The sequence below is a fragment of the Dryobates pubescens genome, chromosome 18, assembly GCF_014839835.1.
Source record: "Dryobates pubescens isolate bDryPub1 chromosome 18, bDryPub1.pri, whole genome shotgun sequence".
Classification (NCBI taxonomy): Eukaryota; Metazoa; Chordata; class Aves; order Piciformes; family Picidae; genus Dryobates; species Dryobates pubescens.
In genome coordinates, this window is record NC_071629.1 from 16689084 (window position 1) to 16712448 (window position 23365).

At 62.2% G+C, this 23365-nt stretch overlaps 2 protein-coding genes across 2 annotated transcripts; one reads left to right on the forward strand and one right to left on the reverse strand.

Annotated features, from left to right (window-relative positions):
* Nucleotides 1-564: 564 nt before the first annotated feature.
* On the forward strand, nt 565-15298 carry ZDHHC9 (zinc finger DHHC-type palmitoyltransferase 9). The gene is made up of 9 exons (XM_054169511.1): nt 565-1063; nt 8812-8972; nt 9675-9833; nt 11780-11917; nt 12076-12124; nt 12743-12845; nt 12992-13095; nt 14172-14322; nt 15055-15298. The coding sequence occupies exons 1-9, from the start codon at nt 897-899 to the stop codon at nt 15157-15159; spliced, it is 1137 nt and encodes a 378-aa protein (XP_054025486.1). The 5' UTR covers nt 565-896; the 3' UTR covers nt 15160-15298.
* A 3063-nt stretch (nt 15299-18361) lies between these two features.
* SASH3 (SAM and SH3 domain containing 3) lies at nt 18362-23159 on the reverse strand. The gene is made up of 8 exons (XM_009908238.2): nt 23078-23159; nt 20994-21089; nt 20611-20760; nt 20384-20534; nt 20152-20279; nt 19827-20033; nt 18622-18772; nt 18362-18543 (listed from the first exon to the last, which is right to left on the reverse strand). The coding sequence occupies exons 1-8, from the start codon at nt 23129-23131 to the stop codon at nt 18362-18364; spliced, it is 1119 nt and encodes a 372-aa protein (XP_009906540.2). The 5' UTR covers nt 23132-23159.
* Between the last annotated feature and the right edge of the window lie 206 nt (nt 23160-23365).

The window sequence follows — 23365 nt, forward strand, 5'->3', positions numbered from 1 at the left end:
GCGGACACGGGTGTGCGGACCCCAAATGCGGGCGGAGGGTGGGGAGAAGGGGGACCGCGCCCCGCCCCCGGCCACGTGCCGAGCTCCGCCCCGCGGCCCGCAGCCCCTTGTCCTCACCGCGGGGGGGTGGAACCTCCACAGAATGACGTCGCTCAGGACCAATGGGATAGCAGAGAGCGGAGAGGTGGGGAGAAGGGTTCAGCCGGACCAATGGTCAGCGTGTCCCCGCCTCTCCCGTGGCGCGGGGGGTGTGGCAGCCCCTCCCGCGGCGCTAAGGGAGGGAGCGAGGGCCTGGCCCGGCCCGCCCGGCTCTGCTGCACCGGCACCAGCACCGGCACCGGGTGAGCCGCCGTGGCGGCGGGCGGCAGCGCGGGCCCTGCCCTGCCCTTCTTTCCCCTCTCCCTCCCATTCCTTCCCACGGGTCCCGTTCCCGGCGCGGCGGCGAGGTGGGGACTGCCTTGCCTTGCCTTGCCTTGCTTTGCCTTGCTTTGCCTTGCCTTGCCCTGCCCTGCCCCGCCCCGTTCCCTCCCATCCCGGTGAGGCCTCAGCGGGGCTATCCCGCCGCCCACCGATCCTCAAGACCCTACCCCTTATCTTCTGGTTCCCCTAGCCGCGCCCTACCCGCCTCTCCCCTCCTCGGTGGGTTTCCATGGCGACCCCCCTCCCGGGGCGCGGGGGTTTCCATAGCGACAGCCGCCGCCCCTCCCGCGCTCTGAGCCCCGCCGTGGCCCCGCCGGTCCCAGCCGCCGCCCCGGTGCTGAAGCGCCTCTTGCCTTTCCTCTTCCCCGCAGCCCAGCCGAGCCCAGCGGGGCCCCCGATGATGCCGGGGGCGCGGGCGGCGGAGGAGCAGCGCTTGGACGTGTGGCGGCCGTTGCCGCCCCAGTGACGGCCCCGCCATGTCGGTTATGGTGGCGAGGAAGAAGGTGGTTCGGAAATGGGAGAAGCTGCCGGGCAGGAACACCTTCTGCTGCGACGGCCGCATCATGATGGCCCGGCAGAAGGGCATCTTCTACCTGACGCTCTTCCTCATCCTTGGCACCTGCGCCCTCTTCTTCGCCTTTGAGTGAGTGACCCCGGGGTCGGGGCTTGTTCGGGGCTTGGCCGCCCGGTGTCCCCGGGAGTGGGCGGGGAGCGTGGTGGCCGAGGGCCCGGTGCGGTGCGGCTCTTTGCGATCTGCCTGTTCACCCCCAGCAGACTGACCCTGGAGCTTCTGGGGGAGGATTCACCTTCTGGAGCTTTTCCCCAGCTCCGTGGCTGTGCTGCTGCCTGGTTGGGTCCTGCAGTCTGGGGACACATGGGATTATGGGGTGCATCCTCCTTACCCAAGGGCACTGCTTCTGCAGCAGCCAAGGCCGGCATGGGCCAAGCCTGCATCTCTGCAGCCACCAGCTCTGGCCAGTTAGTGGGGGTGACCCAGCTGGAGAATTAACAGGCTAAAACCTTGGTCTTTGTAGAGGATCTAGCCACCCTTTCAGTCCATCTCAGCTGCCTGAGCTGCGGCTGAAGCACTGCCAGCAGAGCAGGACCAGTCCCTTCCCCACTGCTCTTTACCCAGAAGGGAGAAAAAAAGGCAGAATTTGCCCAGGGGGCATGGGGAGGGGGCAGAGCTGCCCCTCTTGCTGCTCTGAGCATGAGTTTGGGTCAGCAAACAGCCAGGAAACTTTCCTCCCGCTGCCTCCGTCCGCGTGTTGACGTTGCTGGGAGGGAGGCGAAGTCCTGCAGGCTGTTGGGTAACACAAAAGCTCTTTAGGGCAGGAAAGCAAGCGGAAGAAACTGCTCACTGCTTAAGCCCTGGCTATTACCCCACATCCACAAAGCTCTTGGCCCAGATGCTAGCCTCCTGGACATCTTCCCTGGCCTGGAGAGCTTATCTCAACCTCCCCTTATCCTGACTTTGCTCTTCTTCACTGCTGGACATCACTGGCAGCCTTGGAAAGGGCTTTCTGGAACAGTCTGCCAGGGCTGCAGCCATGGAGGGGCTGATGTTGGGCTTGGGCTGGTATGGGACTGGTTTTTCTGCTTAGTTGTCATGTAGCTTTGGAGGCTGTGCTGTGCAAGGAGGTGTTGGTGGGGTTCATGGGTGAGGAAAGGCCAAATTATCCCTGACTCAGAAATCAGAGATAGGAGATGACACCACTGCTTGTTTGGTTGTTTGGTTTTGCTGCCATCTGAAAAATGGGGCTAGGAGTTCCTGTCTTGCAGGAAGGACTAATGCTAGTGCTCCAGAAACAGCTATTCCTGCTCCAGAAACATGTATCCCATGGGATAATTGCTCTGGCTCCCTGCAGAGTCCGTCCTTAGCGGAGGAGTGAAGCCACATCCCGCTCTGCTATGGCTGCATGGGGCAGAGCCACCCAAGGCTGCCTACCCCAGCCCAGGCTGTGTTGGCAGAGCTGGTGGTGCAGTGCTTGGCTGTGGGCACAAGCAGGTACATGACTGGAAATTCCTGGAGAAGCCCTCTCCCATCCTCATGGAGGTGCAGGCCTGGGGAGGGGTTGCTTGTGCTGAGACCTCCAGGAGGTGCCCAGGACATGTCCTCTGTGTTGGGCTGGAAGGTAGCTCTGCAGGGGGGGGAAGTTTTGTTGGGTGCAGAATCATCTCTGAACTGTAATGAAATCATTTGGTGGGTTTGGGCTGTGGAGATGAGGAAATGTTAGGGAGAATCCAAGCTCTCCATTTGATTCTCTGGCTGCACAGCACCTCAGTGTGCTCTGTTTGGAGGAGGGGGAGTTGTTTTCAGGCTGTCTGGGGATTTCTGAGTGTGAGACAGCGATGAGATGTCACCTTCCCAGCCAGGAGCACTCCCCTATGTCTCTGTTTCCCTGGCCAAGCCCAGCAGCTGGGCTGCCCAAGAGCCCTTCTTGCCCTGAGTGCCTCCTGTGGGCACCGGGGTGCTTTGGTGTCAGGGCCTCGCCTTGGTCTCGTTGCTGTGTTGTCCCTTCCTTGTAGCTTCTGGCAGATTCTTTGGTGTTTGTGCAGAAAATTCGCTCTTTCCCCCTTAAAGTTTGTGCTGCAGAGGAGCACCTGGGGCTGCTGGGCTCTGGTTTTGGACAGGAGCAGCAGCAGGGTGGGTGGAGGAGTCCTCAGCTGACTGCAGGACAGTGCCGGGAGGGCCGGCGCAGCTGAGGCTCTTGCGCAGTCACCCCTGGTCTGGAGGAGCCCAGGGAGTGCCAGGAGCCAGCAACACCTTGCTGGGAGCCAGCCCAGGCTCACTCCTCGCCCTCCATGCTGCTGGGACTTGGCTCTGCCCACAGCCCTGGTGCTGGTGAGCGGGTGCTGACTGGCATCACACGTCAGAGATAAGCTGCTGCCGCGGTCCTTGCCCGGGAGAGCCCTTCCCAGCCGCCAAGAGCCAGCCCTGCTCGGGCTGCTGCAGGGGCTCCTTTTCTCTTCCTTTTCAAGTAGCTGTGATGCCACCAGCTCCTCCGTGGTGTCCCCAGCTGCACGGTCTGAGCCCCCCCAGCCCCCTGGCTGGGCGTTGCTGTGTTTGTATCCCCCTAGAGCTCAGAACTGGAGAAGTTCTTTTCACGGAGGAGCAAGCAGAGCTGTCGGTGCCGTACCTGGAGCTGCAGCTCCTCCCCCCCGGATAAAGCAGAGGGCTGTGGAGCTGGCCTGGCTCCTGGGGCAGAGCTCTGCAGCGACTCACCAAGGGCACCTCTCAGCACCACCTTGCCAGGCAACAGCTCCTGCTGCTCCAGGGCCGAGGCTGGGCCCTGCAGGGTCCCAGAGCTGTATTAACCGGGTCTGCTCTGACCATGAGGTGTCACAGAAAATCTGTTTGATGTCCTCTTGGCCTTATCTCAGAGGCTCAATGGCTCTGTCAGCCTCTGAGGGAGGGCCTGCAGTTGTCTGCCTGTGCTTGTGGTACTCGGAGCAGGAGGAGAAGCCCAGGTAAAGCACTTGAGTGTGATCCCTCGGGAGCTGAAGTGATGGGATGGAGCACCCTGTGCCTGGCTGCTGGCAGTTCCTCACTGCCTCCCAGAGCCAGGGCTCTGCCTGCAGCTCTCCAGAGCAGCTGGGAGGGAACTGGGTCTCCTTTGTCCCCAGCTTTGCAGTGTGGATGCTGGACTTCCATAGACGTTCTGGGCCCGGTGGTGCCAGTGATGCCAGGCTCTGGGCATGGAGTGGGGCTGCTCTTTGCTTGTCCAGCTCCGACTTTGTCACTTTGGTTTTGGCTGTTTTCTTAGCTCAGCACAGGCTAAGATGTCCTTGTTTTGTGACAAGCTGAGAAACCCTGCACTGACCCTGCCTGGGACTTCATTTTATTTTTCCAAGCCCCAAAGATCCCAAGCTGTGCACTGAAGTGGCTTCTAGCTCTGGCTGGGGCTGTGTCAGGCACTGCCAGAGCTTACAGACCACTCAACTAGTCATTTTTGGTCGTGCTTCTCTCAGGAGAGCTGAGCTTGGTGTCCAGAGCTCAGTTCATCTTGCTTGTGGAGATGTTTCTGCTGCTCTTGGGTTTTTTTCCCTGCCCTTTTCCTTGTGTGTGGACTCCTGTTCAGCAGACACCTTCACTCTCCTAGAATCATTGAGGCTGGAGGAGTTCTTTAAGCTGATGGAGTCCAATCATTAACCCAGCACTGCCAGGTCACCGTGAAACCACAGCCCTCAGCCCCACATCTCCACAGCTTTGAAACCCCTCTGGGGATGGGGACTCCACCACTGCCCTGGGCAGCCTGGGCCAGGCCTTGATAACCCTCAAGGGACAGAAATTGTTCCTCATGTCCAAGCTAAACCTCCCCTGGGGCAACTTGAGGCTGTTTCCTCTTGCTCTATGCAGCAAATCCAGGGCAAAGCCGTGCTGTGTGGAGCAGGTCCCTCAGGAGCATTGTGGTGTCGCTGGGGCAGGCAGAGCTGCTGTGAGCAGCCCCAGCTTTGCCTGGGCACCTCCAGGAGCAGGCTCTGGGCTGTGGCATTGCAGCATGGTAGTGCCCAGCTCCTTGGAGCAGCTGCTTCCACCCTTCCCGCAAGTGCATCAGCTCCTGGAAATGGTCCCAGGGCCGGGAGATGCAGAGGACTGCAGGAGCTCTGCTGCGGGGCAGACCCTTGGTGAGGACTCTGCTTGGCTGGAGCTTGGGACAGGGCCATGTTGTGGTCATGGGCTGGTTTAGGGGAGCTAAAGGGATGATTTGCAAGTGAGATGGAGATGAATGATCCAGCCCTGGAGAGCCTGACCACGAGATGTGCTGCCTGAGGGCCCTGGCTGCAGGCCACTTCCATCAGGGCTGGTATGTTTCTTCTCCCCTTCCTCCAGAGCTCTGCTTAACCTGCTCCTCACAGCAGACCTTCCCAAGTGGTTGCAAAATAACCAGTTGAGCCCTCAAGTCATGGCACCTCCCAGCTGCTGCTTCTCCCTGCTCCCCCCAAGCCCCCACATTGCAATGATCTCTTTGTTGAAGCCTTCCTCACCCTCCCGTGGTGATGAGTTGTGATAGTGCTGTTATTGTCCACTGCTGGGTGACAACATGCTCAGGAGCAGGAGTGGAGGAGGAGCCACATCCCTGCATGCCAACACTGTGGCTCTGTTGGCTCTCAGCTTTCCCAAACAAAAGATCTTTAAAATGTCTCCTGTGCAGCTCTGGGAACCACTGGCTGAGCAGGATCACCCTGGAGACTGCCCAGTGACCATCAGTCAAGACCTCCCTGGTGGCTTAGCGACCCTGGACAGCTGCACTGGGCATGTCCCCTGAAGCACACCTTCCTGGAAGCAAGGAATGTGGTGGGAGGCACACAGTGGGCTCAGTGTCAGGTCCTGGGGGGCAGTGGCCATGTGGTGGGGGTTTGTCAGGCACCTCTGACCACGTTCATGCTGAGTGGATGCAGCAGCAGCAAGGGGACACACCTCCTGGAGGGTTCTGCTCAGCCCCTGTGCTGCCAGGGCATGTCCAGGTGATGGGACTGAGTGTCCATCACAGCACCTGGATGTTTGTTATGTGGCAGAGGGATGGTGGTGGCAGGACAGTGGCTTTGCTGAGCAGACATCTCCTGCTTCAGTGGATGGTGGCTGAAGGAAGTGGTGGTACTGTCTGCTGGTGTCAGCTTCTAGGTGTCTTTCTAGGTGTCAGAGAGCAGGCAGATGGTGTTTCCTGGGGCCTTGTCCCTGTCCTCCCCTCTGCCCACCTCTGGGCAGATGTGCAGTCTGTCTGGGGTCACTTCTGTCTTGACCCTCCCACGCTGGGAGCTGGCTGGAAGGGTTTGTTGCCAGCTGGATGGAGCTTCCTTCACCCCCACAGCAGGGAGGATGGTCTCACACTCCCTTTCATCTCCTGGAATCACAGGCTGCTTCCCATCCTTGTGCTAACCTCAGCCCTGAGCTTCTGTCTCTGGCAGTGCTGGGGGTGGGCAAGACTCGCTGCAGCCCCCAAGGGCAGGTTTCCAGCCACACAAAGCTGCCTAGGAAATGGTCAGCAGGGAGTGAGTCACAGCCTGCACTCCTGCTCCTGCTGCTCCATGGGCTGAGCAGGGCTTGGGACTGATCCTGTGTCTTCCTGAGCACTGCTGTGTCCTGCTGCCAGGTCTGGCCATGTGCTTGCAGGTAATGACTCTGCTGGCAGTGCCCTGAAAAAACCTTGGAGCTGCTGGGGTGTGCCCAGGCTGGGGGCTCTGGCACAGGTTCAGCTTTACCACAGGGCACAGAGCAGTGTTTGAAGTCCATCATATGACAGCTACAGAAGCTGTCAGGGCAGCTGGGCAAGGGTCACTGCAGCAGAGCATGCCCAGCTTTTGGAAGAAGAAAGCCAGATTCCTGCCCAAGATGGGAGCCAAGGTTGCTGGTTAATCTCTGGCTGGCTTTCAGCTCTTCCTAGACTTTGCCCTTGCAAAGGGAAAGCAAAGTTACCTTGGGCTGCCTGAGGAGGGTGAGCTCAAGCCTCTGGCTGCTCAGCCTGGCTCTTCAGGTGCAGGCAGGACCCTGCAGATGGACCACTCCCAGGGCTGTGTTTCCTTTGAGTCACTGCAGTGTGGAGTGCCTCAAGTTAAGGACGGTTTGGGGGTTGTGTGGACACTGTCTCTCGTGGCTGTGGCCAAAGTAAGCTGTAGCTTCAGTATAAAGCCCTCTCTGTACCTTGTCACACGCAGGGGACACTTGCTGGAGCCAAGTGGTGGCAGCTGAAGGCCCAGTGAGGCTTCCTGCAGCGGGTGGTGGGCTGGCAGGATTGGGTGCTGTGAGGGAACCAGCTGGAGCTGGGAGCTGCTTTGTGTTCAGAGGAGCTCTGGGTGGGAAGGCTCCAGAATGAAAGTGTTAATGCTGTGGATGTCACCTTGCTTAGGGTGGTGGAGGATCATCCCACACCTGTCACCACAGGAGCCTTAGGCTTTTCCAGAGAGCAGGCATCTGGCTTGGCTGCAGCACTGTGGAGTCAGGGCTCGGTCAGGCTGCCTAAGGGGTTGCCCAGGTTCACTGGCAGAGCTGGGGGCAGGGGGGAGCAGGGCATGCCAGGAGAGGTGAAATCTTGCATGAGCATTGGGATTTGGGTGAGGTTTCCCTTAATCCATGGACAAGCTCCACAGGAGCTTCACCCCCACACCACTGGGGGGGTTCTGAAGGAATTTGGGTTAATAGAGGTTTTTCTTTCACCTCTAATCCACAACTTCTGCCCAGCCTTCTGCAGGGCCTGTGCTGCAGTGCCTGTGGAGCTGTCTTTGGGTGTCCAGAAGTGGCATGGCCACAGCTGATTGATCTCCTTGCTGCTTTTGCCTCCATCAGCAGGATTAGCAACTGAGTTCCTCGCTGGACCTGCCAGTGCTTGGAAAGCAAACAACCCTTATGCTGGGTTTCTTCTCTTGAGCTGGGGTTGTCCTGGAGTGGGAGACTTCCCACTTGGCTTGGAGCTTCCAGGTCCTTGCCTCAGAGAAGTTGAAGGAAGGAGATGAGCTGTAGCAGGGCACTGTGGCACTTCCACCTGAACCCCTTCCCGAGAAGCACAGCACACAGTTAATCCCTGCAAATTCATCTCTGTGGCACCATTGAGGGCACAACCAGAGACTCCCATCGTTCCACTCTAGCCCCATGCTTCCCAGCTCTTTCCTGTTGTGGGCTCTCAGACCAGCCCCCTTGGGTGCTTCTGCAGGAGGCACAGTCCATCCCTCAGCAGATGGCTGCTGCAGCAGCCGTCCTCTGGGCAAAGTCCTTCTCCCTGCCTAGTTCTGTTTCTGGTGTTGTTCATGACTGAGCAAAACAGGAGTGGGGAACCAAACAAAATCACAGAGTGGTAGGGGTTGGAAGGGACCCCTGAAGATCATCCTGTACCTGAAGGTCCCTCCAAGAAAGCTGGGGAGGGGATTTTTTCAAGGGCTTGTTGTGAGAGGGGGGATGGATTGAAGCTTGAGGTGGGGAGATTTAGACTGGAGATGAGGAGGAAATTCTTTACAGCGAGGGTGGTGAGGCTCTGCAACAGGTTGCCCAGGGAGATGGTGGATTCAAGGCCAGGTTGGATGGGGCCTCGAGCAACCTGGGCTAGTGGAAGATGTCCCTGCCCCATGGCAGAGGGGTTAGAACCAGATGATCTCTAAATCCCTTCCGACCCAAACCGCTCCAGGATTCAGTGGGTGACTCCAGGATCACCTAGGGCAGGCCACACACAAGTGCTGGAGCGCAGCCTGTGCCTGGCTGGTGGGAAACACAGCGGTGCTTTGATCATGGCTGCTCCTCTGAGGGGTTTCTCGGTGGTGGTGGCATCAGAAGGAAGTGCTGAACAGCTTCTCTTCTCCAGATGCCCCCCAGAGAGCTCTGTGCCGTGGCAGGCTGCGCCGGGCTGCGGGGCCGGGCGGGCTCTGAGCTCTGAGCCGTGGCCGCGGGCGGTCTCTCGGCAGGTGCCGGTACCTGGCGGTGCAGCTGTCCCCGGCCATCCCGGTGTTTGCCGCAGTCCTCTTCCTCTTTGCCATGGCCACGCTGCTGCGCACCAGCTTCAGCGACCCCGGCGTCATCCCCCGGGCCCTGCCCGACGAGGCTGCCTTCATCGAGATGGAGATCGGTGAGTGCGGGGCCGGCCCGGGCTGCCGAGCCCCCTGCTGGATCTGCAGAGCCTCCTGCCCGGGCTGCAGAGCCTCGCTTCCTGCTGGCCCTCTGCGAGCTGTCCCGAATGGGGCATCTTGCCACCTCCTGCCCGGTTCTGCTTGGCTGGGGCTCAGAAAGATGCTGTGATGTTCCTGCTTCCCCTTCCAGGCTCCTTTCACGCGCTGGTTTCTCTTGTAGCTGTGCAGGTGCAAACCCAGCTGGCTCTGGGGAGGGGGCGCAGGGGCTTGGTGTGGGCACACTGTGCCTTCAGGTACAGAGGAGGCTTGGTGGATGCGGGTCTGAACAGTGACACTGCCCTGGCCCCTCTCACCATGCCCATGAAAGCTCTGGCATCCCTTTGCCTGCCTCCTGGCATCCCTTTTCCTGCCTCCAAGCTGCCAGGTTGGCTCTGGCCCATATCAGCAGAGCTGCAGCCGCTGACTCCAGGCCCAGACAGCCCTGATCCCACTGGATCAGAGGCAAAGCAGGGAGATGAGTGACTGTCCTAGGCCTGTGGTGTCACAGCAGGGGAGTTCAAGGCCAGGCTGGACGGGGCCTCGAGCAGCCTGGTCTAGTGGAAGGCTTCCCTGCCCATGGCAGGGGGCTACCAACGAGATGGCCTCTCGGGCCCCTTCCAACCCAAAGCGTTCTGCGATCTCTGCCGGGCTCCTTCCTGCAGAGGCCACCAACGGGACGGTGCCGCAGGGCCAGCGCCCGCCGCCACGCATCAAGAACTTCCAGATCAACAACCAGATCGTGAAGCTCAAGTACTGCTACACCTGCAAGATCTTCCGCCCGCCCCGCGCCTCCCACTGCAGCATCTGCGACAACTGCGTGGGTGAGTGGGGGCCCGCTGCCGCTCCTGCCCCTCGGGGGCACGGCGGGGCTCCAGGCTCCGCGCCTGCCCCTGCTCCCTGCGGGCTCTTGCCTGCTGAGCGAGGCCAGAGCCATGGGTGAGTGGGGGCCCGCTGCCGCTCCTGCCCCTCGGGCACGGCAGGGCTCCAGGCTCCGCGCCTGCCCCTGCTCCCTGCCGGCTCTCACCTGCCGAGTGAGGCCAGAGCCATGGGTGAGTGGGGGCCCGCTGCCGCTCCTGCCCCTCGGGGGCACGGCGGGGCTCCAGGCTTCGCGCCTGCCCCTGCTCCCTGCCGGCTCTCACCTGCCGAGTGAGGCCAGAGCCGTGGGTGAGTGGGGGCCCGCTGCCGCTCCTGCCCCTCGGGGGCACGGCGGGGCTCCAGGCTTCGCGCCTGCCCCTGCTCCCTGCCGGCTCTCACCTGCCGAGCGAGGCCAGAGCCGTGGGTGAGTGGGGGCCCGCTGCCGCTCCTGCCCCTCGGGGGCACGGCGGGGCTCCAGGCTTCGCGCCTGCCCCTGCTCCCTGCCGGCTCTCACCTGCCGAGCGAGGCCAGAGCCGTGGGTGAGTGGGGGCCCGCTGCCGCTCCTGCCCCTTGGGGGCACGGCAGGGCTCCAGGCTCCGCGCCTGCCCCTGCTCCCTGCCGGCTCTCACCTGCCGAGTGAGGCCAGAGCCGTGGGTGAGTGGGGGCCCGCTGCCGCTCCTGCCCCTCGGGGGCACGGCGGGGCTCCAGGCTCCGCGCCTGCCCCTGCTCCCTGCCGGCTCTCACCTGCCGAGCGAGGCCAGAGCCATGGGTGAGTGGGGGCCCGCTGCCGCTCCTGCCCCTCGGGGGTACGGCGGGGCTCCAGGCTCCGCGCCTGCCCCTGCTCCCTGCCGGCTCTCGCCTGCCGAGCGAGGCCAGAGCCGTGGGTGAGTGGGGGCCTGCTGCCGCTCCTGCCCCTCAGGCACGGCGGGGCTCCAGGCTCCGTGCCTGCCCCTGCTCCCTGCCGGCTCTCGCCTGCCGAGCGAGGCCAGAGCCGTGAAGTGTGGGCAAACTGGGACAGGTGGCCTCAGCTGAAGCTCAGGGAGCGGGAGCTGGGCTGAGAAGCTGAAGCCAGGTGGCTCATCTCTGCCAGTGCTTGTCTGGCAGTCGCTAGTCTCGCCCCAGTCTGAGTGTCCGTGTGAGTGCGCGGCCCACGGATCAGCTTCGCTGAAGTGCTGGCCCTGCTGGGCTGGAGGCTTCCAGCAGAGAGCTGTGTCTCCTGTGAAGGCAGCTCCTTGCACCACTGGAACAGGTTGCCCAGGGAGGCTGTGGGTGCCCCCTCTCTGGAGGTGTTCCAGGCCAGGTTGGATGAGGCCTTGAGCACCCTGGGCTAGTGGGAGGTGTCCCTGACAGGGGGGTTTGGACTAGATGATTTGAAGGTTCCTTCCAACCCAAACCATTCTATGAATCTATGGAGGTCCTTCTGTTGCCTTGAGCCCCTGTTTTTTGTCCCCTGCTGTAGCTGTGTGGGTACCCACCTGGCTCCTGCCAGCATCCCTCCTCATGGCAGACATCCCATCCTTCTGGATGCCTTTCCTCCTCTGCAGGTTCCCAGCCCTCTGAGTGGTTGTGCAGTGCCTTGAACCCTCTCCAAAATATTGCTGTGGGAGTGAGGTGGCACCTGGGTTAGACAGGAGCAGGTTCTTCTTCTGGAGAACCCCCCAGACCTTACCCAACTTGTGTGGGGCTTTAGCAGGAGCTCTCCATCTCCACCTTAACGTGCAAGAACAGCTCCTCAGTAAAATGGTTTTGCACTTTCTCACCTCCTCTGGGCAAGGGGCTGAGATGTGGGACCCTGAGTTAGCAGAGGATGGGACACCACAGCTTGGCCATGTTGGAATGTGAGGCGCAGGAGCAAGCTTCTGCAGGCAGGACCAGGCTAGAGCAGCACTGATCTCCACCTTGGCTTTCACAGAGCGCTTCGACCATCACTGCCCCTGGGTGGGCAACTGCGTGGGGAAGAGGAACTATCGCTACTTCTACCTCTTCATCCTCTCGCTCTCACTCCTCACCATCTACATCTTCACCTTCAACATAGTCTACGTAGCACTGAGTGAGTCTGGCTGTGGAGACCTGGGTGGTGGCTGGGCTGGAGAAGGGAGCAGAGGGCAGGCAGGCGGTGGTGTGAGCGCAGAAGCGGTGGCGTGGGGAAGTGACCTGGGCTTGCCCTGATGATCCTGAGGCCAAACTTCTCTCTCTTGGTGTCGCCAGAATCTCTGAAGATCGGGTTTCTGAACACGTTGAAGGAAACCCCAGGGACATATCCTTCCATGGTGCTTCTCCAAAGCTGGTGGTCAGTGGGAGCTGTGTTATGGAGGGACTGGAGTCTTGATGCCCAGGCTTCTCTAGGGGGTTTGGGGAAGAGGAGGCTGGGGGAGGATCTTCTCAATGCCTACAAAACTCTGAGGGGTGAGTGTCAGGAGGATGGGGCCAGGCTCTTCTCAGTGGTCCCCAGTAACAGGGCAGGGGGTGATGGGCACAAACTTGAACACAGAAAGTTCCATCTAAACATGAGGAGGAGCTTTTTGCTTTGGGAGTGGCAGAGCACTGGAGCAGGCTGTCCAGAGAGGTTGTGGAGTCTCCTCTGGAGACTTTCAAGGCCCACCTGGACGTGTTCCTGTGTGACCTGCCCTAGGGGATCCTTCCTTGGCAGAGGGGTTGGACTCGATGGTCTTCAGAGGTCCCTTCCAACCCCCACCATTCTGTGAGTTTTCAGGGCCTCTTCCCCCATGACTCCAAGGTGAGGAGCAATTTGGTGGCTGTTGGGAGAAGGGTAGAACAGAAAACCATGTCTTGAGAGAAGTCAGCCTGCCTGGGGTGGTGACACAGCTGGGCTGGGACCGTTCCCAGGCTGCTCCCAGTCCTTGACTCTTCTCACTGTACTGGAGGTGCTCATCTGTTTCTTCACCCTGTGGTCAGTGGTGGGGTTAACTGGGTTCCACACCTTCCTGGTGGCACTGAACCAGACAACCAACGAAGATGTAAGTAGAGCCTGTTCCTCTGAGCCATCTCCTGTTTCCCATTGCTCCCTTGCTGTGTCCACCTTGCCAACGTGCCCCTCGGGGCCCCGTGGGCTGGAGGTGGCTGTTGGTAGAGCAGACCTGAGCTTGTGCCCTGCCTGTTGCAGATTAAGGGGTCCTGGACTGGGAAGAACCGCGTGCAGAACCCCTACAGCCATGGCAACATAGTGAAGAACTGCTGCGAGGTGCTCTGTGGACCTCTGCCCCCCAGGTAAGCTCTTGAGGGGCAGCTCTGCTCTTCTTGCCTCCAGAGAAGGACCCCGAGGAGCTTTTCTTGCTTGGGTACAAGGCCTGGCTGCTCTTCTGTCAGCACTGCATGTGTTGAGGGTGTCTGGAGGTCACTGGGACAGGGCTAGAGGAGGGAGGAAGGTCTTCTTGTGTTACCTTCCTTGCATATCTTCAGTGATTCAGGCTGGTTTGAGGAGAGTCTCCCCTTCCCTGGGGCTGCACGTGAGCAGAGGCTCAATCCAGGGGGTTCCCACCCTCTGAACTGGGCTGTTCTCCAAGGGGCTTGGCTTTCACAGGAGTTGCACAGACCCTGTAAACGAGGTTTGGATGGTGCATGGCCTGTTTTGGAGAGAAACCCCTTCCTAGCGGCTTTGTCTTCCACCAGCACTTTTCCTGCCAGGAAAGGAAGTTGGATTCAGGGGAGGCAGACAAGGGATGACTGGAGAGTGTCCAGGGGAGGCTCCAAAGAAGCTGAGGGGCCTGGAGCATCTGTGTGAGGAGCAAAGGCTGAGAGCCCTGGGGCTTTTGAGCCTGGAGAAGAGCAGCCCCAGAGGGGATCTGATCAGTGCTCAGCAAGAGCTAAAGGGTGGGGGGCAAGATGATGGTGCCAGGCATCTCTCAGTGGTGCCCAGTGACAGGACAAGGGGCAATGGGTACAAACTGGAACCCAGGAGGTTCCATCTGGAGATGAGGAGAAACTCCTTTGGTGTGAGGGTGCTGGAGCCCTGGAGCAGGCTGCCCAGAGAGGTTGTGGAGTCTCCTTCTCTGGAGAGCTTCCACACCCAGCTGAATACAGAATTAACCAAGTTGGGAAAGACCTTTGAGATCATCAAGTCCAACCTATCACCCAACACCATCTAATCAACTAAACCATGGCACCAAGTGCCTCATCCGGCCTCTGGCCATTGCGGTCCTGGGCAAGCTGCCGTGGGTGCCCCTGCTTGAGCAGGAGGTTTGGACTGGATGGTCTCCAGAGGTCCCTTCCAACTCCCACCATGCTGGGACTGGGGGGATTTCTGTGAGGTGTGGCTCTCTGACGGTGCCCTTCTGCCCTCGCAGCGTCCTGGACCGCAGGGGCATCCTGCAGCAGGAGGAGAGCACAGCTCAGGAGCCCTGCCCACGGGGGCCCAGCGCTGCGGAGCCCGCGGCGCGGCAGGCGGAGGAGAGCCGGGCGCAGCAGAAGGGTGCCAGCCCTCCTCACCCCACTGCTGTGAGTGGTGCCCTCAGGGTGAGGGCTGCTGGGAGCTGCTGGTGCTTTGGGCCAGCTGAGAGGAAGCTGATGGTGTGGGTGAGCAGGAGCAAAGCAGAGCTGGGGCCCTCGCTGAGGGGCTGCTGATGGAGAGCCTGGGGCGCTCTGGTAGCGCAAAGCTGCTGGTCTCCTTTGGTTCCCTTGGTGGAACTGGCTGTGCTGGTGGAGATGCTGGTCCTGCTGTGAGACACCCAGCACCTGGCACTGTGGAGGCTGGGAGGGGTGGGTGGTGGCAGACATCTTGGTTGGGCACTGAGTGCCAGCTGATGGATCTCCTGTGGCAGGGCAGCTGTGGGATCTCCATCTTTGGAGACAGCCACTGGTCCCTTCGCCATGACCCCAAGCAGCCTGGCCTGCCTCTGCAATCAGCTCTGCTCTGAGGATGTGGTTGGACAGCAGACCTCCAGAGCGCCCTTCCCACTTACATGACCCTATGAGCGTGGTGGGAAGTGGTTGGGCCTGCCCCTGCTTGGGCACGAGCTGCTGTTTCCCTGGTGGGAACAGCCCAGCCTGGGTCTGCTGGAGCAGCGCAGTGCCTCAGCTCCTCACCAAGCTGCAGGTTTGCCTGTTTGGTGGCCCCTGGTTTGCTCAAGCACAGCCACTAGCTCTGCCCTGGGTGGCAGGGCCGGGTGCCAAGCAGATACCCTGCCTTGGGGTGTCTTCAGGCAGGTCACTGCCGCCTTCTCCCCCCAGGTCCCTGCGCCACCCCTGAGCGCCGCGGAGATGTCGGAGGAGAAGCAGCAGATGCCTGGGGAGCTCCTGGTCCCGCCCCGGGACGCTGGGCAAGCAGAGCAGTAGCAGCTGCTCGGAAGGGAGAACTTTCTCGTGTTGTCTGATGGAAGCTGGAGGAGATGGAGAGAGGAGGAGAAGGGCTGGATGGCAGGCAAAGGATTCCTCACGGCCGTTTTGCTTTAGTCTTTGTTCAGCGGGGCGCGGGCTGGGCCGGCAGGACGGATTGGGAGCGGGCGGTGGCCTGACCCGGCCCCCGGGGGCCACCTGCTGCCACCGAGGCCGCTCTGCCCCGGGACCTCGACACGGGCTCGGTGACCGGGCTCGACCCTCGTTGTCCTGGGTCCTCGGCACCAGCTGGGTGGCCGGGGATGTCCCTCACTGTCCCAGGTGCTCAGCAGGGGCTTAGTGGCCAGGGTTGTCCCTCCCTCCCTCCGGTCCTGGCTTTCTTGATGAGAAAACTCATGGTGGAGCAGCTCAGACATGAGGTTAGGGCTGGCCCTGCTCCCTCCTGCTGAGGAATCCTGGTGGGATGGGACACAGCAGTCGGCGGCAGCAGTGTCCCCTCTCCCCTCCTCCCTCCTTCCCCTCCCCTGTGCTGTTGTTTTGTGGGGTAAGGTGGCAGCAGGGGCTGGCAGGAGACGTTCTGGGATCCAAAAGGGCCAAACCCACTGGGAGGGTGTTCTGCTGGCAGTAGGTCTTTGAAGCAGCGCTCCTGCTCCTCACGTGGCACGGGCAGTGCCAGCGCGGGGGTGGCAGGAGGTGGGGACACAGGCTCCTTCTGGCCCCTCCCCGGGGCTCACCAAACTGGGGGGCTCAGGGAAGGAGCAGGGGCCCCAGCCCACCTCCTGCTGCCTCTCTCCACCCCAGGCTGGCTGCAGAGCGGTTGTGCAAGGGGTGTTTGAGCGGGGGGGTCCTGCCTGTGCCGCTGGCTCTCTGGCTCGTGCTGGCGCTGTCTTTGCTCTGGGCACGGGCACCGAGCACAGGCATGCCCTCCCCGTGCCCCCCCAGGCTATGGCACTGCTCAGCTGCTGCTCTGCAGACCCTCTCTCCCCAGTTCTGTGTCGTGTCGTCGTGTCCCTGTGCGCCCCCTGCCTTGCCCTGCGCTTCTCAGCCATCCTCCACTGGCTTTCAGAGCCTCTGCTCTTCTCCCCGGGCTTTGCCAGCTCTCCTGGCACTGGCTGCGTGGTGTTGGCTAGCCCTGCCACAGGAGGGAGGAGAGGCAATGGCCAGGCTGCTCTGCCCTGCCATGCTCCCTGCCCCACACCTGGCAGCGGCTGGGAAGAGCTCTGGGTGTCCGCAGGGCAGCGAGGGAGGGAGGGAGGGCCGTGGTGTGCCTGGCAGCAAGAGCCTGTGCCACCGCTGCTGGGTACCCCTGTGCCTCCCTGAGCGGGTGGCAGGGGGATGGTGACCCACTAGGGCCATCCTGCTTGTTTCTCCACAATGCTCCTGCCTGGCAGGGGGAAGTTGCTGCTGCTCCTTCCCGGGCCTCCTGTGCCCCTCTCCTTGCAGCATGGGGCAGAGTGGGGCTGGGGGGTCTGATGTGTGCCCCCTACCACCCTTCTCTTCCCTGGCCCCTCAAAGTGGTGACCTGGCCTGTGCCTGGCAGCAGATGAGATGGCACTAATGTGGCATTAACATGGTGGCTGGTGCTGCCCCCTCTCCTGTAGAACCAGGCTCTCTGCTCCCAGGTGAGAGGGCATTGCTGCCACCCTGGGCTCTGGCTGCCCTGGCCTCCCACTGCCACCCTGCAGCCAGCTCAGCCCAGGACTGGGAGGATCCTGGGACCACTAGCCCTGGGGTTGTGCTGTGCCTGGCCCCACATGGACACCCCCTCCCCCCCCAGGTAGTGAGAGCTGCCCCCCCAGTGCCAGCTGCCCCCAGCCCGGGTGAGGAGGGGGGGTTTGGGTCCTCGGGTGAGCGTCAAGGGCTGGCTGCTGCCTGCGGTTCCTCTCAGCTGGGCTCAGGTTGGGCTGTGGAGGAAGTGGGGGCAGGGCAAGGGTTGGGCTTTCTGCAGTTCTGGGTTTGGTTTGTTGTTTTGGTTTTTTTTCCTTTTTTTTTTCTTTTCCCTTTTTTAATTTTCAAACAATGAAGGAAACTCAAATTGGTTTGAAAAATGGCTGAGCTGTGCCCCTGCCTCTCTCTGTGCCTCCCCCCTTCCCTGGGGCTTCTCATTCTCAACATCTCCCCCTTGCAGGGAGTCACTGTCCACCCATGATGGTTGCAGCATCCTGGGCAGGATTGTGTCACTTGCACCCTGGGTATGACCCTGTCAGCAATGGCACCACTGGGGCACCTGCAGCCCCTGCTCCTCTCCTCAGCCCCCTCCAGGAGCCCTTGGCAGCAGGATGGAGGCTGGAGCCAGATGGCATCACAAACTTTTATTGGGCTGGAGGAGGAGGGACCCACGTGGGTGCCTGGAGGTTGATGCTAGGGCAGCATTGGGGCTGGAGCTGGTGAGGCTGGGCAGCAGGAGGCTGGGCCAGGTACCCCCAGCTGGGCACCAGCTGCTGTGTGTGTTCATGGCTGCCCCTACTACCCCCTGGATCCCTTCCCTGTTCCTGCCCCACCAGGGATGGGCTGGCTGGGCTGCAACCCCCCTACCCCTTCCTTAGAGGTATCTGTGGGGGGTTCCTCTCACCTCACCAAAGTCCATCATCAGGGTGGTCACTCCAGGTTCTTGTAGCCCTCCCTGGACCAGGCTTGGTGGCAAGTTGGGGGCAACATTTGGGATCCCCTCTTGAGTAATGGAGGCAGCTCATGGTGCCCTTGCTGGGCTGCTCAGCTCAGCTGAACCTCTTCCCCCACCACCCAATCTGTCCAGCAAACCTTTCCTTGGCTGTGAGGCAGTTGCTGGAGGAAGGCAGGTTGCTGGACGGTCATGAGCTGGGCTTGATGGGCCCTCTGAGCTTGGTGGCACCTCTTCATTCTTGCACCTGCCTGCTCAGCACTGGGCTTGCCCCATCCCACCCTGCCATGGACCTCACTGTCCTCAGCCCACAGCTCCAGGAGGAGCTCCTATAGCTGTGGACGAAGTGGGGTGAGCCCAGGAGACACAGCCCAGACCTGTGGCACCTCAGTGGGGAAGGTGGTACCCCGAGTCAGGGTGGAACAGTGCAGGGTGTCCTGGGAGCAGCCAAGAGGGCAGCCTTGGGGGGCTGAGGGCTGACTTGCTGCAGCCATGGGTGCTGGGGACATAGGGACCTGGGGCTCATCTGCTCACCCCACAAACAGTTGTCCCCTTCAGGCCAGAGCTGCTGCCAGGGTGGGCTCAGGAGGACTCTGCCAGGGAGAGAGCCTGCAGCTGCCCCTCGGGCCCCCCCGGCTCGGCCTCGTCGCGGCTGCCGTCGAGGCCCTCGGACCCCTCGAAGCAGCCTGAGTCCCGGGGGATGTCCCCTCTGGGCGGCGAGGGCTGCGCGTCGGAGCTGGCGCCTTCCTCGGGCTCGCTGGCGGCTGGGAGAGAAGGGACGGGCCATGAGTGGGCAGGGGGGCTTCCCTGAGGCCCAGGGGCAGCACGGGGGCAGCACTTACTGTCGTAGTCCAGGAGCAGCTCAGCGGCCGTGAGCAGCTTGGCACGGTGCTGGGGGTCTGTGATGTTCAGCTCGCTGAGGTGCGTCTCCCGCAGCTCCTTGAAGTCCTCCAGGGTCTGGTAGCCGTTGAGCAGCAGGGTGGAGGTGTGCTCCTGGAGGCAACGTGACAGCAGCGTGGCATGGCTGCCCTGGCCTCCTGCCTCCCCCTGCTGCTGCCCCTCTGGCTACTGCCTTGGCACAGGCCCACGGTGGACGCTCGCCCACAGAATCGTTGTGGTTGGGAGAGACCTATGAGCTCACGGAGTCCAACTGTGAGCCCAGCACTGCCACCACTCAACCACATCCCTCAGCACCACAGCTTTGAAACACCTCCTGGGAAGCCTGAGCCAGGCCTTGACAACCCTTTCAGGGAAGAAATTGCTCCTCATGTCCAACCTCAACTTCTGCTGGGGCAACTGGAGGCTGTTTCCTCTTGTCCTGTCACTTGTTCCTTGTGAGGAAAGACCAAGCCCCACCTGGCTCCAGCCTCCTTGCAGGGAGCTGTAGAGAGCCAGAAGGTCTCCCCTCAGCCTCTTTTTCTCCAGGCTGAACAACCCCAGGTCCCTTAGCTGCTCCTCATCTGTTCTCCAGCCCCTTCACCAACTTCATTGCCCTTCTCTGGACCTGCCCCCACCCCTCAGCATCCTTCTTGAAGTGAGTGGCCCAAAACAGAACCCAGGACTCAAGATGTGGCCTCACCAATCCTGAGTGCAGGAGGACAATCCCTGCCCTGGTCCTGCTGTCACTATTGTTGATCTAAGCCAGGATGCTGGTGGCTTTCTTGCCCCCCTGGGCCCACTCTGGCTCATTTACAGCTGCTGTCAACCCCTCCAGTTCCTTTTCCACTGGGCAGTTTCCAGCCACTCACTCTGCCCCGAGCCTGAAGCTTTCATGGGGTTGTTGGGGCAGACACTTGGCCTTGTTGAACCTCATCCCATTGGCCTTAGCCCATCAATCCATGCTGGCCAGTTGCCTCCAACCTTCCAGCAGATCAGCACTTCCATGTAATTAGGTATGCCTCTGGAAAAGCCTTGTGTGTCCCCTGCCTTCCCCCCGTGGGAGGTGGGGGAGCCCACAGGGACGCGGGGCAGCGGCAGGCTGCTGAGGCGAAGGCTGTACTGCCTCTGGCACTGTGGCCTTGTGCCCCCGGGGGTGCCCATCCCTTACCTGCAGGTTGATGCGCTCCAGCAGCTCATGGAGGGTCTTGGGCTTGAGCCTCTTGCTCTTGCCAGAGCCCCGGCTCCGGCGGGCAGGGGCTGTCTCCTCGGGGAGGACGTCCACGTAGATGAACTTGAAGGAGCCCACCCTGTTGTGGAGCAGCCCGGTCCAGGTGCCCACAGGTGGCTTCTCGATGATGCCAATGATGTCCCCTTTCTGGCCCAAGCGAGAGGGGAGGGGTGGAGGTGGGTGTAAGCCCTCGGTGTGGGAGGGTCCCCAGCCACCCTCCCTCCTCCCTCCCGCTCCTGCCCTTCTCCCCGCGGCCGCGGCTCACCCGCAGCTTCAGCGAGTCCCTGTCGTAGGGGCTGGGGGTGAAGTCGGTGTGGACGCGGGCGCGGCCGCAGAAGGGGCCGCTGTAGGCTGGGCTGCTCCCTTCCAGCCCTGGGCTGGGCGCCTCGCTGCCTGCGGAGGGGAGGGAGGTCAGGAAGCAGGCAGCTATGGGGGGAGAGGGGACGGTGTCACCAAGCACGGTGTCACCAGGCACGGCGCCCCCAGGCACGGCTCACCGCCGGACAGCTGTCGGCTGATGGGGGCTGGGTGTCCATCTTCCTCCACCTCCAGGTAAGACAGAGGCAGCTTCTCGTGGCTCGGCTCCTCCACGCTGCCCAGCGGGGATGGGGGGCATGACAACTCCTCCTCCTCCTCCACTTCTCCCTGCTGGGGAGACCAGGGTCAGGCCACGGGAGCGTGTAGGGGGGTTGCTGCTCGCCACCTGCCCGAGCCTCTCACTCACCTTCCCCTCAGCCAGGGCCTTCACGGCCGCCCTGCCCATCCTGCGGTTCATGGTGCGGGAGATGACCGCTCGCCACTTCTTGCTCAGCTTCATCCCGCTGCTCCGTGTGGTGTCCTCGGGGAGGGCACTGCTGGACTCATCCTCGGGGATCTGGCAGAGGGGTGGAGAGTGAAGGCAGAGCCTCCACACACACACTCAGGGCAAACCTCAGCAAGACTCTGTGGTGGCCAAGACTCCCCCAAATCCCCCCCAGTTCTGGAAGTCCTGGGGCTGCCCCGTGGCATTTAGGCCACTGGTATGGTCAGGAGTTTTGGGGACCAGGCTCTGATGGGGGCTGTGCCTGCCAGGAAGGTGGTCCCAGGGTAGGGGGACATGGCACTCACATTCTCCTCCAGGTTGAACTCCTTCTCACTTGGCACAGGGGAGCTGACCTTGGCCTTGGCAAAGTCCTTGAAGCTGCTGGAGCGCTGAAGGGAGAGCTGGGGGAGGTGGAAAGGTGTGAGGGCTTCTGCCCAGGCCCTTATGCCAGCTCCCACCCTCCCCTCCAGCAGCTGGCATCAAGCCTGAGCAGCCCCTGGGTATTGCTGGTGCTTGGAGCTCTCTGACTGGTGCACCTCTGCCTTGTCCTGCCCCTGCTGAGAGCCACTGTGTTGTGAGCCCCTTGGCACCTGGGGTGCAGAGAGCTGGCATTGCTCTGGCTGTATCCAGCCCCTTATTACCATGTGCCCAGGGAGGGGCTACACCCCATGGTACTGCTCTGGTGGTGGCCATGCCATGAGTCACTCCCTCCCTCCCTTCCATGGCTGGCAGCCAAAGGCTGCTTTCACAGCCTGGTGCTGCTGTGGCCCCTGTGCTGCCCTCACTTTCAGCTCCAGAGTCATATGTTGCCCACATTTCCTCCTGCCAGCTTCACCTTGCAGCCTGGAAAGCTCCTCCACTGCAAGCATTACCAGCTGGGCCCAGCCTTTGTGCCAAAGCCACCAAGGACTCTTGGGCCTCAGTGCTGGTGGCACCTTTGTCTCTGCCTCTCCCTCTGCCTTCCTCCCTGGCTCTGCTTCCTCCTCTCTGTGTCTGTGGGTTCCTGTCCTGCATGAGAAGGGGCTTCCCCATGCCAGGAGCACCCTCGGTGCCAGCTGGGATCCCTGCACGGCCACCCAGTCCTGATGCCCAGTGCCAGTGCTGCTGTGGGCCCTGGTTCCCACGCCGCAGTGGCTGAGCTCAGCTCTGGGCTGGTGGCTCCCCGGAGCTCCTACCGTGCTGCTCACTTCTGCTCGACCACAAACGCAGCGATTTCCTTTCTTCTCAGCCCGCCCCCAGGCTTCTGCTGCTGCTGCTGCTGCTGCCTGGGGCCCTGCTCTGGCACAGCCCTGAGCCTTCCCCTCCTCCTCTTCATCCCCGCTCCCGAGCACCCTCCATATCTGGCTGGGATGAGAGACACCCAGCTCCGTCTCTGCAGGACCAGCCCAGCTGGTGTGGAGGTGCCGGTGTTTTGCCCCACTCCCACCCCAGCACCCCGGCTGGCACGAACCCCTCAGGTCCTCCCCTGCTTCCCTTGTGCCCTCCCCGGGGCTGCCAGAGCATGGGGTGCAAGGAAGCCTGGCAGCGGGGGCTGTGCAGCCAGGGCAGCCCCAGGGGAGCAGCCAGAGAGAAGTGAAAGCTGCGGCTGGGCAGGAGCAGGGGATGCCCACCGGGCACTGCCAGGCTTACAGGGCCACCACTATCACAGGGATGGGAGAGCTTCACCCAGATTCCCAGCAGGGAGGGGGCACCTCTGCGCCAGGACGTCCTACAGCACCAAATGTCCCCATGCTGGCTCCTTGTCGCTAAAGCCAGCCCACCGAGTGGCCAGTGGTGGCTCTCACTGGTGCCTCCAGCGGGGTGGCCCACGGTTCTGGTGGGCTCTGGAAAGACCCCGGTGCTGGTAACCGGTGCTGCCGGTGTCCCCCAGCCCTCGGCTGGAAACCGGTGCTGCCGGTGGTTCCCAGCACCCAGCGCGGTGCTGCCAGAGGAAGTGGCCAAAGCAGGTAGCAGAGCCTCGCACAGCCTCGACCGCAGGCTCCCGGCAGCTCGGCGGGGCTGGGGGTGTGAACCGGCACCGCAGCCGTGCCCGTCCCCACGCCCCGGCAGGAAACGGCGAGCGGCCGCCCGTGCTGCAGGGAGGACCGGGGTCACCCCCCAGCAGAGCCCCACGGCTCACGGCGACCCCAGGGTCATGCATCCCAGCCACCCACCCGCCTGGCTGCAAGCCAGGGTGGCAAGCAGGGCACAGCGGGACACGGCCAGCACCACGCCACGGCGAGGCCACGGCGGCCGGCGGCAGCAGAGCCGTCCCCAGCCGCCCTTTGGCTCTGCCCCACGACCACCCCAGCCCCCTGATGCCAGCGCTCCCTGCTCAGCATCCTGCGGGCAGCCTGGGGTGGATGAGGGGAGCGGGTGCCAAGGGCAGCCAGGTGCCAGCAGCGCTCACCTTCCTGTGTCCCGGCTCCTTGTCCCCGGCGTTGGAGGGCTTGCGGCGCAGCATGGTGCCACGAGTACGGTGTCGGGGCAGAGGCTGGCACGGCACGAAGCGAAGCACCGGCACCGAGGCCGGGAGGCGCACAGGAAGCCGTGGGTCACATGAGGGGAGGTGGCAGCGGCTCGGCTCGGGGCGGCCGGGGGCAGGGGCTCCGCCGGGAGGAAGGAAACCCGCCGCGAAGCGGGGCCCCCGGCGTGGGCATGGCTGCCCCTGCCCTGCCACCCCTGCCTGGCCATGATG

What these genes read in the sequence shown, in the direction of transcription:
- ZDHHC9 (XM_054169511.1), top strand. Translation starts at nt 897, where the DNA reads ATGTCGGTTATGGTGGCGAGGAAGAAGGTGGTTCGGAAATGGGAGAAG. An exon ending in TGTGGACCTCTGCCCCCCAG is followed by an intron (nt 13,096 to 14,171) that starts GTAAGCTCTTGA and finishes CTGCCCTCGCAG; the next exon opens with CGTCCTGGACCGCAGGGGCA. An exon ending in GCCCTCCTCACCCCACTGCT is followed by an intron (nt 14,323 to 15,054) that starts GTGAGTGGTGCC and finishes TTCTCCCCCCAG; the next exon opens with GTCCCTGCGCCACCCCTGAG.
- SASH3 (XM_009908238.2), bottom strand. Translation starts at nt 23,131, where the DNA reads ATGCTGCGCCGCAAGCCCTCCAACGCCGGGGACAAGGAGCCGGGACAC. An exon ending in AGGAGCCGGGACACAGGAAG is followed by an intron (nt 21,090 to 23,077) that starts GTGAGCGCTGCT and finishes CACCTCCCCCAG; the next exon opens with CTCTCCCTTCAGCGCTCCAG. An exon ending in TGGAGCGCATCAACCTGCAG is followed by an intron (nt 18,773 to 19,826) that starts GTAAGGGATGGG and finishes CGTTGCCTCCAG; the next exon opens with GAGCACACCTCCACCCTGCT.